This window comes from Astyanax mexicanus, chromosome 17 (genome assembly GCF_023375975.1).
Source record: "Astyanax mexicanus isolate ESR-SI-001 chromosome 17, AstMex3_surface, whole genome shotgun sequence".
NCBI classification, from domain to species: Eukaryota; Metazoa; Chordata; class Actinopteri; order Characiformes; family Acestrorhamphidae; genus Astyanax; species Astyanax mexicanus.
Genome location: NC_064424.1, coordinates 7005382 through 7019989, shown reverse-complemented (window position 1 = coordinate 7019989; position 14608 = coordinate 7005382). Strand labels below are relative to the sequence as shown.

The 14608-nt window shown below is 36.0% G+C and overlaps 1 protein-coding gene across 1 annotated transcript in view; it reads left to right on the top strand.

Annotated features, from left to right (window-relative positions):
• polq (polymerase (DNA directed), theta) overlaps positions 1-14608 on the top strand; it is a 37700-nt gene that overhangs the window by 2884 nt on the left and 20208 nt on the right. The window contains exons 3-16 of the mRNA XM_022676009.2: positions 541-1075; positions 1520-1702; positions 2561-2691; positions 5158-5314; positions 5415-5523; positions 7023-7236; positions 8463-8604; positions 10435-10581; positions 10692-10904; positions 11162-11304; positions 12425-12605; positions 12712-12854; positions 12969-13162; positions 14206-14330. Of these exons, the coding sequence (XP_022531730.2) occupies positions 541-1075; positions 1520-1702; positions 2561-2691; positions 5158-5314; positions 5415-5523; positions 7023-7236; positions 8463-8604; positions 10435-10581; positions 10692-10904; positions 11162-11304; positions 12425-12605; positions 12712-12854; positions 12969-13162; positions 14206-14330 (2617 nt within the window). The remainder of the gene's footprint in view (positions 1-540; positions 1076-1519; positions 1703-2560; positions 2692-5157; positions 5315-5414; positions 5524-7022; positions 7237-8462; positions 8605-10434; positions 10582-10691; positions 10905-11161; positions 11305-12424; positions 12606-12711; positions 12855-12968; positions 13163-14205; positions 14331-14608) is intronic.

Here is a 14608-nt window from a genome sequence, read left to right as displayed (position 1 = left end):
CTGCCTGGCCAAAAAAAAGTCACCTCCACCAATAAAAAAGGATTTATTTCAATCCAGTGTTGCATTAATTTTTCACCAAGATCTTGCAGCAGCATTGATGATGGTAGTGTCTGACCACTGCACAAAGCAGCACTTCTCCATCCAGCACATCCCAAAGATTCTCACTGAGGTTAAGGTCTGAACTCTGTGGTGAACTCTCTCAATCCATGTGTGAAAATGATGATCTTATCCTCCCTGAACCCTGAACTCTTTCACAATTCCAGCCCCATGAATCCTGGCATTGTCTTATCTTGGAATATGGCCGTGTGTATCAGGGAAGAAAAAATCCATTGATGGAATAACCTGGTCTATATTCAGTATATTCAGGTAGTCAGCTGACCTCATTCTTTCAGCACATACTGTTGCTTAACCTAAACCTGCAGAGCAACTGCAGCATAAACCCCACATCATTTACTAAATCCAGGTGGAGACTTTTTTTTTTTTTTTTTTTGCCATGCAGTACATGTTGTTTTGATCTGATGAGTCTATTTCTGCTTGTAGCAAAATGAGAAGAAGCAGCAGATGCCTCACCTGTATGAAAACCGAGAAAATGCTCACAGACCACCACAAATGCAAGATACAGAAAATATCAGACCTTCAAGCACAGAGCTGGCATCGCCCTTACAAGACTGTGGAGAAGCTAAAACACATACGAAAAAGGCAAAAGATTGGAAGGACCTGGCACAGAGGCTTCTGTTCAGTGAAACAAAAAAGAAGACGCATGACCGCGATGCAGAAATTGAGCAGGGTCCAGAAATCTGCTCACCTCAGAAAGTAGCCACTTATAAAAAGAAGAGCTTGAATGCATCAAACGGACGGTCAAAGTTAGAGTTCAGAGGAGAGCAGTCAGTGATCAGCCCAGATGGCCACAAGAATACAGCAAAAGATTATATTTTGTTTAATCCAGCACACTTGGCTGCTGCCAAAGAAAGATCCGGTTTGCAGAAAGGAACCCATGGGAACATGTCCATCTCTGTGCTCACTCCTCCAACTGGTCTGGAGCTTAGCGTGCTGGGGGGATCACAGGCACATGCAGGTAAGCTTTTGCACGCTAGATAACACCTTCTAATACTTCTAACACACCTTCTATTCATATGTTTAAAGTAAATACATATCTTTATTACTGTATTGTATTTTGGTAATTAGGGATGGGAATCACAGGGCGTCTCCCAATATAACACAATACTGTGATTCTGCAATACTCAATAAATCTCAATAAATCTATATATTTTTTATTTGCTTAGTTTCATTTAGGCTCTGTGATGTTATGAGTGAAATAACTCAATTTTCCATACTGTGTAAAACATCATTTGCTTGTTGCATTAATCATAAACAAGTTGCATGTTCGTAATTAAATATTTCAACATAACAGTTTTCTGCTATTATTTTCACCAGCTGCAGTATTTTTATTGCTCTAGTTATATTGACTATAGTCATCTTATTTATCTTATTTATTTATTATTATTATTTTTTTAAACAGCACACAGCATTCATATGGCGATTCCTGCTGATCAGTCTGACAAGCTGCTACTGTCCAGCTGGGGTCTACCCAAGCCTGTGCTTGAGAAGTACCAGAGTCTGGGGGTTAAGCAGATGTTTGAATGGCAGGCAGAGTGCCTCACCTTGGGTAAAGTGTTGGAGGGCAAGAACCTGGTGTATTCAGGTAACTAGATTATATTTTATGGGATCTTGACAACTTTTTTTCTGAATGCAAAAATTAATGCTGGGCTATTTCCTCAGTATATATAAAATGTAAATAATTTTTACTGCATTGGTGACAATTTGCATTTAGTTACGTGTTTATTGAAGCTTATTGACATGAATAACATTCCAAAATTAAAGATCAGTTGGGTCTGTTAAATAAATTTACAGTTGAGATGTTTCCTCATCTCATATTAATCGTGGTCAGAGGTAATAAAAATATTAAACAATGTTTATTGTAAGGCTAAAAGTGTTTTATCTATTTTTTTGCTCTTTTGGTGTTAAGGCAGCTCCTTTTATATACAGTATATGAAATTATGATAAATGGAAACAACAAAAACAATGTTTTGGCTTCTCCAGTTATACCCTGTGAAAAAAACTTAGGTTATTTCAATCTTTACAGAGGTTTCTGTGATATAACGTAGACGTGCTTACTGTTATTACATGACTCACGTTTAAAGTGAGGCACTGAATAATTGTTACAATTTGCAGCACCAAGTGTCGACGCTGCTTTGATGCTCTGTATGAGCGTAACATCCCTAGGACAGTCGCTTATTACAAAAAATCTATTTTTTCTACTTGCAGCAATACATACAAAGATTTATTTAAAAAATGTTTTGCAGCATTGTGTAGTGTTAGAAACCAAATTTGCCAGTAAAGTTGTTCAATTATGACCATAGACATTGCAGTAGTTTGGAATTTGCTGGTTGCCAATAATCTCTGTAGAAATCAGAATATTGTCTGATGCATAAAAATCAAGCTGTTATAGAATGAATGATAAAATTATGTTTTAAATATAATATTTTTCTCCCTCTTTCAGCTCCAACCAGCGCTGGGAAAACTCTGGTATCGGAGTTATTGATTTTGAAAAGAGTCCTAGAGACGAGACGCAAGGCCATTTTTATTCTTCCTTTTGTTTCTGTGGCTAGAGAAAAAATGTTTTATCTACAGGTTAGTTCACATTTTTACATACATTTGTCATTACACACACACACACACACACACACACACACATTTTATGCAGTTATGTACCTTAACATATCTTTCTAGACAGTTATTAAAGGTGTTTTTTTTTTGTTTTTTTACAGTAATGAAGTTGTATTCAGCAGGGTTTCGCATTATCCACTGTATTAAAACATATTTTTTTATTAATAGCTTTTTTTATTAATAACATTTTAACATAACATTTCACTTTCATGCTGTCTGGAGTGAAATTTACATAAGCTGAAAATACACGGTGGGTGTGTGAACTGCTGCGTGTCAATGTTTTCATAACATGGGTGTATGCATGTTAGATAACTATGAACATCTGATTGTTGAAGTCTGCCCAGGGTATTTCCAGTCAGTGTGTCTTCCATGTCAATACAGCAATACACCAGAAATTTACCTGAACACACTTCATTTAAAACCACCACGCCCATCGGTGTGGATATATTCACAAGCACTGTTGCTGTTTAAAAAAATGCAGGCGGAAGCTGTGAAAATTGATTATTAAATGTTACATAAGTTAACAGCTTCCCACAGCCTACACCTGTATAAGTTGTGAAGTGTTCTCTTATAAGTGAATTTTTTTTTCTTCCCAATTTACACGGCCAATTACCCAACCCACTCATTAGTGCTCCCCCTATCACTATTGATGCCCCAACACTCCAGGAGGGTGAAGACTAGCACATGCTTTCTCCGATACATGTGAAGCCAGACACCGCTTCTGATTGCATTGCCTGATAGCATTGCAGAGCAGCCAGTGCGCTCGGAGTAAAGCGCAGCGGCTCGCTTCCGATACATCAGCCCACAGACGCCCTGTGCTGCAGACATCACCCTAGGAGTGATGTGGGGAGAGAGTGCTGTCTACCAACCCGGAGGGGGCAGGGCCAATTTTGCTCCCTCTGAGTGCCCTCCTGCTCATAGTGGCAGCGCTTTAGACCGCTGGACCACTCGGCGCTATCTTATGAGTGAAGATGAACACTGGGCAGGGTGCTCAAAGCAAGGTGACATGAATTATCATGAGTCTAAGTGAGGCCTGATTGTGGGTGTGAAACATTCCATTTCTGAAGTTGTGAGGATTTTTAACATTCCTCATGTGTACTCTGTGTCAGTTAATCATCTGCAATCATCCACACCTTGCCCTCACCACACTTATTCAGTAATGAGTGTAGTGTTGGCACTGCACTGTGCTTTCTGCTAACTATATAATGTCTGTTTGATTTATCCTGTATAGTGGACAGTGCAGTGGGGGGTGGTAATTGTGATCAGCAGTGTCTGGTTCAGAGGCTTTATATTTTTAATATATACTGGGTAGGGGTGGGCGATATGGCTCTAAAATAATATCATGATATTTCAGGGTATTTTTGCGACAAAGATATACTTGGCAAAATAGGAAAAAAGAAAAATAATTAATTAATTTCAGGAATATAGTATAATAGTATAACAGTATAATAGTATAATCATAATGTGTCAAAATAAATAATATAGCATAATATAATATAATGCAGCAAAAAATATAGGGTATTTTCATGCATATAAACTAAACTGCAAACAAAAACTATAAACTAAAACTTAATTATGCAATTAATACACCTAAAGCTTCACAGTAAATAATGGACTACTTTTAAGACAAACCATCCCTATCATCACGATATGGATTTTTAATATCTGTGTCACGGTATATTGTATACGATATAATATTGCCCACCCCTTATACTGGGGCTTAAGCTCCCCTAAAACCTGTTCCAACACCCCTTAAAGTGAAAGTGAAAGCAAAACGTTTTGTTTTTTTATGTTTTATAAATAGAAGTTTCTCTCTGATGAGCAAAAAAATATGAAAATATTAGGAAGAAGACCATTAGACAAAATTTTAAGATTAAAAAATAAAGGAATCTTTTCTTTGCCGCACAAATGTTAACCCACTCTCTTTCTGCTGGGTGTACACACACACACGCATCCACGAGCACAGACAACATTAAACAGCACTCTGTATGCTCTGTAATTCTTTTAATTTGAGGTTTAGTTGAAAGAAAAAGGTAAACATTTAATGTTAATTTTGTTCATTTGTAACTGTTTGTAACAGTACCGCATTACACAAAGTGCTGGGGACAGAAGTGCAATGGGGAGATGGGGAAATGGCTTATTCACACAGGTTGAACCTAACTTAGTGTCTCCAAAGTGCCCAAACCCAACAGATTACATATTTACTCACTAAATATCAGTATTTTCTCCATTTAAATAATCTCTAGACATTTAAATGGCTTTTAAATCTCATGTTCAGCTGTTTCTATTGTTTTTAGAGATGGGGACATCAGATTAGTCGACTACCAAAATAATCAGTAGTTGCAGCCTTACATCTGCAGAATAGGGGTTGTTTAACTAAGATCCTGTAATACAGTGTATGTATGAATATGTGTGTTTTTGTGTGTAAAGAACGTGTTTCAGGAGGCCGGTGTTCGGGTTGAAGGGTATATGGGCAGCACGTCAGCAGCTGGTGGGTTCTCTGCATTAGATGTTGCCGTGTGTACGATTGAAAAAGCCAACGGACTCATCAACAGACTTATTGAGGAGGACAGAATGGATTTGCTGGGTATTTACTTTTGAAGTGATGTATAATCTGCTGTTTAAGTGTTTTCTGTGATCTGGTGTGTGATGTCTGTTGTTGACCTCTTTACTTTTCCTGTCTGCAGGTATTGTGGTTGTAGATGAGCTGCACATGCTGGGGGATTCTGGTCGCGGGTATTTGTTGGAGCTCTTGTTAACGAAAATCCAGTATATTGCAACAAAAACTAAAGAGAGGTATGTCAGAATGTTTAAAGCAGGTTTCCACAATCCTATATACACTGCTCAAAAAAATAAAGGGAACACTCAAATAACACAATATAACTCCAAGTAAATCAAACTTCTGTGAAATTAAACTGTCCACTTAGGAAGCAACACTGATTGACAATCAATTTCACCTGCTGTTGTGCAAATGGAATAAACAACAGGTGGAAATTATTGGCAATTAGCAAGACACACTCAATAAAGGAGTGGTTCTGCAGGTGGGGACCACAGACCACTTCTCAGAACCTATGCTGTCTGGCTGATGTTTTGGTCAGTTTTGAATGTTGGTGGTGCTTTCACACTCGTGGTAGCATGAGACGGACTCTACAACCCACACAAGTGGCTCAGGTAGTGCAGCTCATCCAGGATGGCACATCAATGCGAGCTGTGGCAAGAAGGTTTGCTGTGTCTGTCAGCGTAGTGTCCAGAGGCTGGAGGCGCTACCAATCATCAGTCAAGGGCATGGACATACCTTACAAACATACAGCACATTTAAAAGAGTGGATGACTGTCGTTACTGACAAAATTGGGACAATTCATATTAGATACGAATGTGTCACTAACGCTGGTTGCCTACCAGATTTTAAGCCATTGATTATATTGATTATATAAAAGCATAATGATTAGTGCTTTTCAGCGTTAAAGCATTTACAGAGTCTTTTGACAAATCTGTGGTTTAGTTTAGCAATATAACATAATTTTCTGTCCATATACTAAAATATAAATTGAATGACTCCAATCCAATATTTTTTAATTGATTGACACCACTAAAATAATGCAACTATACCATTTTAAAGGACAATAACCTTAATCAATAATATTTTGGCAGACAAATTTAATTCTTTTTATTCATTTATTTTTTTTAACCACCCATTACCCTTATCTTCACTTCTTACAGTTTGCATTGTGTATATTAAATCAAATGCACAATTAAAAACATTAAAATGTCATTTTATATTGCAGAAATCATTAAGGTCATGTCCATATTGTTACTGTCCAATAAAAAACAAGTATCTCCGTTTTTGTTTTTTTAAGTTTACTACATAATTTAAACACATTGTCCCTTACATTTTGTTAACATTTCTTGAAAAATGGATCAGTAGTAATTCTCTAAAATTACCTGAAATAAACTCCTTGTACATTGAGCTCCATTAAAACTTTACAAGATTTTACCCCTCCCCTGTAAAGTTGCTGTTTTTGAGATTTGTGTTTTTTATTGGACAGAGACGATATGTTGTACGATTAGCCTCTTATGTAATTATTGTGACAGGCCTGTTTATACTTAAGGATGTAATTCATTAATTTTGCATTTATTTTGAGGAGCACTTTTTTTTAATGGAGTATCTGATATTACTCTAGTGCATCTGATATCTGATATTGATTTTTTTTTATAATGCATTTGATTTATGAAGGCAGATCACACCAATCAAATCATTGCTAAAATGCGATAATATTCCATTTACTGTTTGTAGGTGCACTGATAAGGCGTACACTGATGGTGTACAGATTGTGGGAATGAGCGCCACACTGCCAAACCTGGACCTCCTTGCTCGCTGGTTAAGTGCTGAGCTCTACCATACAGACTATCGGCCTGTGCCGCTGATGGAGTGGGTCAAGATTGGCACTCAAATATACGATGGGTCCATGACTCTTATTAGACAGTTCACACCTGCTCTCCCTGTGAAGGTCAGTGTTTAGTAGAGCTGCAGCTAATGATAGTTTTGGTAATTGACTAATCTGATGGTTATTCTTTTCAATTAGTTAAATAGTTATCCATTATTTCTGCCATACTTTCCGTCGCTTTATAAAGAAAGAAACAGCTTAACATGAGATTGAAATGTCCAGAAGATGTTTAAATGTGGAAATTGCTAACAATGCTCCAAGCCCAAATCCGAATTATTTGATTTTAAGAATCTGCCGAGTCCTGATCCAACACTTTGGCAATGCAGTAAAAACAATGAAAGAACACATCCAAATTGTCCCTTATGGATTTTTTTTTTATTCATTTTTTATTATTACTGAAACAACAGTGTCAAAACATATGATTTTTATCATAAAATAAATAAATTTCCTTTTAAATGTACATATTTTCTTAATTAAGTGAACAAAGAAAATTTCTCAACAACAATTCTGATAAAAAAAATCATGATACTTTTTTAAATGCTGGTATTTCCATGTATTTTCAGGATTTTTAAGGCTTGTACTGTAAATCGTACACCCCTACACCTCTTACAACATGGATGCATGGACAATGTAACATTACATTTTTGGTACAGTCAGTATCAAATCAGATCATATCCAGATCTTTTACCTTTTCACATTACATAATCAACCCTGATAAAAAAAATAATTGTGAGTAAATAAGTAATCTGTTGTCTTTGGAAACTTTTGGATAGACTTTGAACTGACTGTGTAAGGGAGCCAATTATCATCTCCCAGCACTTTTTGTAGTGTGGTGCTGTTACAAATTTACAAATAATCGGCACTGAAGTATGGAGTAGACACATTTTTAAAATACACATTGTCGATTATAGTCAGGGTTCATACGGTCATCAAAAACCAAAGTTTTGAAAGATTTGTTTCTGTTTATTGACTGTTTTGGTTTTTAAAAATAATGTAAAATATTTTGGGTAAATCCGTCATATGTCTTGGCATTAGGTATCTGTCTATGTGGGTCCTATTCAGACTGGAGTTTTAGCTTCAACTATAACTGTAAATTCACAGTGAGAGAAAAACACTGGCTTCATTCAGACACAAATAAGGCAGAAAAGTGCAAAATATGCAGAAATGTTATTTAGCTAGTAAAATGTGAGATTTTAAAGTGTTTTCAGTTAATTGTAGGTGAAATATAAATGAAGTGCTGTTTTCAGATGAGTGGATTTGAGAGTATAATATTTATTTTGTGTTTTCAGGGTGATGATGATCACATAGTGAGCCTCTGCTTTGAGACAGTGCATGCTGGCCACTCTGCACTGCTGTTCTGTCCCTCTAAGAACTGGTGTGAAAAACTGGCAGACAGTATTGCCAGGGAGTTTTACAACCTGTACCACAAAGGTATGTTTATTGTTTATCTGACTTTATATTTACAGTTATTTCTACATTCCAGATTTTATAATTTAAATATATGTTCTTGTTGTATAGCTATTCTTATGCAATATAGTGTTTTTGTATATTTTAATTGAGTCACATTCAGGAGTTGGTATGGTATCGTCCCTGCAAATAAATACACAGCCAGAGTCAGTTGTTTGCTGCACAGACAATTCTAGTCATGATCATTATCACCCACTGCACTGTCCACTAAGGGTGTTCCATATCTTATTGTATGCAATATAATCACAAAAACCTGCTTCTGATATCTGATATTATACATGACTTTATCTGCCGATGTCGATATACACATTTAGAGCTTACAGAGAGACTAGACATCCATCTATAACTTTATATATTTGAAACAAATAAAAATAAATTAAAAATCATATAAAATTCATTGATTTTAAAGTAGCAAAGACAACAGACAGTTGTAGTAGCGCGTCCAGCGTCGCTTGGTCCTTTTCTGACGTACAAAATATATGTCAATAAGTATTTGTTTAAAATATTTGCCATATTGACTGATAACATTATAATTCTGATAGCGTTGTGCATTCTTGTTGAAAGCAGTTTGTTTTGATATATTATGTTTGTGGTAGATTTTTTTGTTGTTACATTACATTATTTTTTTTTTGCATTACATTCATTTATTATTTTGTTACACTATAATTATTTTATACAGAATTAGAGTTTTGATAATTTACTTATGACAATAGACAAGAAAACATTGTTTTTACTAAATGTATGAAACTGTTATACTAAACAAATAAAACAAATGTCATTGCAAAAAACAAAACCTAAAATATTGTGATATATTTTAGGGCCTAATTGACCAGTCATACTGTTCACTGTGGGTGGTAGTGCCCTCTAATATATTCCTGAATGCCAGAACAACTAGTTTAACTCACTGTCAGGCTTCGATAATTAACGTGGCCTTGCCATGAGCACGATGGCCAGTGTTCAGCCTCACTCACAAGATAAAACCTCACAACATATTGCGGTGTTGCCATTCCAAAGCCATCCCTTGAGGTAATGGTCAATTGACATACACAAACACTCTTTTATCAGCTTTTATCAAATCAAACCAAAATCATTGAAGAGAAAAATATATAAAAGGCAAAAGCTTGTGAAGAAAATAATAAATTAAAACTTTGAATAAAGAATATATTGTAATATAAGCAGTAGTTTTATGTGGCATTTTATAGACTATTTTGTTTCCACTGAATGCATATAAATATTTTATACTATATAAAGCCTTAATATTTTATTAGTTGTGGTAGTTTATTCTTTATTATTAATTATTAATTAAGACAATTTCCATTGCAAAAAAACAAACCTAAAATATTGTAATATAATTTTAGGACCTAATTGACCATTCATACTGTTCACTGTGGGTGGTAGTGCCCTCTAATATATATCTGTATGCCAGAACAACTAGTTTAACTCACTATCAGACCTCGATAATTAACGTGGCCTTGCCATGAGCACGATGGCCAGTGTTCAGCCTCTCTCACAAAACAAAACCTCACAACATATCATTCCATTCCATAGCATTCCAAAGCCGCTCCCTAAGGAAATAATACATTTACTTAGACAAACACACTCCTGTAACTATTGGCATGTCCCTGTATATGCCAATGAACAAATCAAACCAAAATCATTAAAGAGAAAAAATATATATAAAAGGCAAAAGCTTGTGAAGAAAATAATAAATTAAAACTTTGTATGAAGAATATATTGTGATTTAAGCAGCAGTTTTAATGATGTCTGTTTAATGACAGATTTATCATTTTGCAGAAAAACAGTCAGAATCTGGAGTTCAGTCTGTGTCTCTGAATCTGGAGGGTCTTCAGGATGTGGTAGCCCAGTTAAAACGTTCTCCAGCCGGCCTTGACCAAGTACTGCAGCGCACTGTACCGTGGGGTGTAGCGTTCCACCATGCAGGTACCTCATAATTAAATATGCTTCATAATTATTAAAATGATGACATATAGGTGTATCTTTAAGATGCATTCTGTTGGATTTATTGGTATTTGTCACGTGTACTGATTTAGGTTTGACGTTTGATGAGAGGGATATCCTGGATGGTGCTTTTCGTCAGGGCTTCATCAGGGTGCTGGCCGCCACTTCCACTCTGTCCTCTGGTGTAAACCTGCCCGCTCGTCGTGTGATTATCAGAACTCCAGTGTTTAACGGACATTTACTGGACATACTGACCTACAAACAGATGGTGGGACGAGCAGGGCGTAAAGGAGTGGACACTATTGGTAAGTAGTAGGCATGGGCGGCATGTCCATTTTTTCTATCTTATATAAATTTAAATTATGTTATCGTGTTACAAAGTATAATTCATTTATATTTATTTATATATTAGTGCTTAAAGAACACTGAGCACCTGCATGTATTGAGTGCTGTTCAATTTGATTAAATCCAGCATATTTTATTGAAAATAACTGCAGTAAATATGGAAGAGTATTAGTATTTAGTATTTAGTATTAATTGCCTGTATTATCTGTTATTCCAGGTGAGAGTGTTCTGGTGTGTAAGGAAGCTGAGCGCATGAAGGGTGTAAGTCTCATCCAAGGGTCTTTGAAGCCAATCAGCAGCTGTTTAGTGAAGCGGGAAGGAGAGGGAGTCACTACCAGCATGCTCAGGGCCATCCTGGAGGTATTTCACCATTTCATGTCTTTCCATATAGCAGTAGTACATTGCACCTCTGTGACATATGCATCACAGACCCTTTAAAAGATGTGGAAAGTCTGTTACAGAACTCTGTCCTTCACTAAGTGACATACTGAACATCCTGAGACCATTACAAGACAGTGTGTGAATTTGTGTTTGTTTATTTCACCTTATTTACAGAATGTAGGCATGCTGGGTTAGTGATGGAGATAAAACATTTACATCTACAGCTTTGTTCCAACCATTTTAACAAGTCAGTGCTTTCATTTTAGATTTCACATTCCATATAACTAGTTTTGACCTGCTTTATGGAATAATATATTAAAATAGGAGTTTTTAAATTGTTGTCATTCATGTTATATCAGGATTTTACCTTTAAAATAATCAGTTGTGCCCACAATATGAGAAAATCATGAATGAGCTGTACATGTGAAAACATGAATACACCTCTTATAGGTTAATTGTCCTGCTTTCCTGCTGTCCTGCTGTTTTTTTTTTATACAACAACCCAAAAATAGAATTAAATCAACAACCAAATAGCTTCATCAGAAGAAAATGCTGGGCCTTCTGGAGAGTCCTGAGCTCAACCCAATTGAGATGCTGTGGCATCATGACCTCAAGAGAGTGATTCACAGCAGATATCCCAAGAATATCGCTGAACAGTTTAGTGAAGAGGAATGCTCCAAAATTCCTCCTAACTGATGTTCAGGTCTCATCTGCAGCTACAGGAAACGTTTGGGTGAGTTTTTTGCTGCTAAAGGAGGATCAACCAGTTATTAAATCCAAAGGTTCACATATTTTTCCACCCTGCACTGTGAATGTTAACATGTTATGTTCAATAAAACCATGCAAATATATCTATTTTTTTGTGTGGTTTTAGTTTAAGCAGACCAATTTATGCAGAAATCCAAGTCCAAATATATATTATGGATACAGTGATTTTAATAATTTATGAAAAATATCTCTAAAAAAGGAATGGCGTCTAAATTTTCACAATATGGTCCAAACTGGCCCCCTTAAAAAAAGATTTGGACGTCCTGCCATATACAGTCATTTATAGTTGCACCTGTGCACATTATAACCCTCTTGTTTTTATCTATAAAAGATCATAGTTGGAGGAGTTGCCAGCACACCAGAGGAAGTGAGGACCTATGCATCTTGCTCTTTACTGGCAGCCAGTATGGCTTCAGAGCAGCCGGAAGCTGCCCAGAGTCGTGGGGCCATCGAGGCCTGCATGGATTGGCTAATGGACAACGAGTTCATTCATATTCAAAAAGAAGGAGAAAGTGAGGAGACATTTTTTATGCAATTTTTTGCAATTTTTTTTTATGCTTTTTAATATTTTATAATGTACCTCAGTTTTATCTAACTTTTGTTTGTGTTATCTTGTAGCGGAAAGATACTGTCCATCTCATCTGGGTTCAGCCACTCTGTCGTCCTCTCTGTCGCCCCCGGAGGCACTGGGAATCTTTGCTGACCTTCAGAGAGCAATGAAAGGGTTTGTCCTGGAAAATGATCTCCACATTCTTTACCAGGTAAAGTATTTTTGCTGAGTTTTAGAAAACTCATAAGAGATAAACTGAAACAGATTTTGGATTAATGTCTACTGGGTGTTTTTTTTTTTTTTTTTTTTTTTTTTTTTTTTTAAGATAACACCGGTATACGTTGACTGGACAACAATAGACTGGTACCAGTTCTTCTGTCTGTGGGAGCAGCTGCCTTCTGCAATGAAGCGAGTTGCAGAGATGGTGGGCATTCAGGAAAGCTTTCTGGCGCGTTCGGTCGGTGGGAAATTAATAGCCAAAACCGAAAAGCAGCGCAGACAGATGGCCATTCATAAACGGTAAGGTTTGATTTCTAAACTTGTAGCCAGATTTCATATGTCTATTAGGGTTGTGTATTGTCAAGAGTATGGTAATGGTCATGTGAAAATATTGCTTATATACTGTAAGTAATGTATTGCAATTGTTTAAAGCAGATTTTTGGAAAATCTGTCATTTACAAAATCTGAATAAAAGAAAAGTTCAGTTTGTCATTAGATCTCACTGTTGATTACATTAACTTAACAGAACAAGTGAACAAAGTAAACCTATCCAGTGGGCAGGGTTTAAACACAACACAAAAATGAACCACTGTCTGACACCAATCTTTACATGTAACTAATAATAAAAAAAAAAAAAAACTGTTTTTGAAAATTTGTACAGTATTGCAAAACATTTTTGTATTAAAGCTTTTAATATCGTTGTGTCATACAATATCAATATTTTATAACACCCCTATTGGTTATTTTAAGAAGTTACGAAACTGCTACACACTACCATGCCAAATGTCATAGGATAGGAACTAATATTAAGATATGTGTATGGGGTCTCCTGCATTGAATGTGGATGTGATTTCTTTAAGCAGTTTGAGTTGCTTAGAATGTAAAATAGCTTATTTTAAAGCTTATTGGTTTAAAGTTTAAAGTTTTAGTATTGGTGACAGAAACAGAAACTAACAAGTAGTTTCTTGTCACTTCTTACTTAAAAGTACTGTTTACTGTGGATACTAGGGGTGGGCGATATGAACGTACTACTGTAGTACAATAAATGTTAGTGTTTTATTTCATGTAATGTACTACATTTTTAAGCATTTAGCAAAAACAAAAATACCTGTAAACTTTTGCCTGTTTAAAATCTGATTTTGTGTTGAATAATATAACAAACAATGTAATGTAACAACAAATACTTATAGTTTCCCGGTGGATTTTTAAAATCACTATATCGTGTAGGGTACAATACGGCACACTCGATACATATACTAAAATTATTTTCTTTTACAGCATATTAACCAAATAATCCACCCAATCCGACTACTCTCATAACGATGTGTTGTGTCTTGTTTTAGGTTTTTCACAACCCTTGTGCTGTTGGATCTGGTCAGTGAGGAACCTCTTGGAGCAGTTGCGAAGAAGTACGGCTGTAGCCGAGGACAGCTGCAGTCACTTCAGCAGTCAGCCTCTACCTACGCAGGTTCTCTTGGTTCTTTACTCAGTGTAAATGGAAACTCCCTCCATAAAGATAATTCTATTAATGCTTTCCCCACTGTGTGCGTGCATGTACTGACACCTTAAAAACATATACTGCATGTGGTAGTCACGTGACTGCATAGTCATTTAAAAAACGTGGATGAGAACTCAAATTAGTTTAGGCCATAGAAATATACTGTGACTGTTGTTCATTAAAATAATAATCCTTCATTAGTCAAATTTAGGTATAATATTTAAACTAACGTCATATTTTGTTGGTAA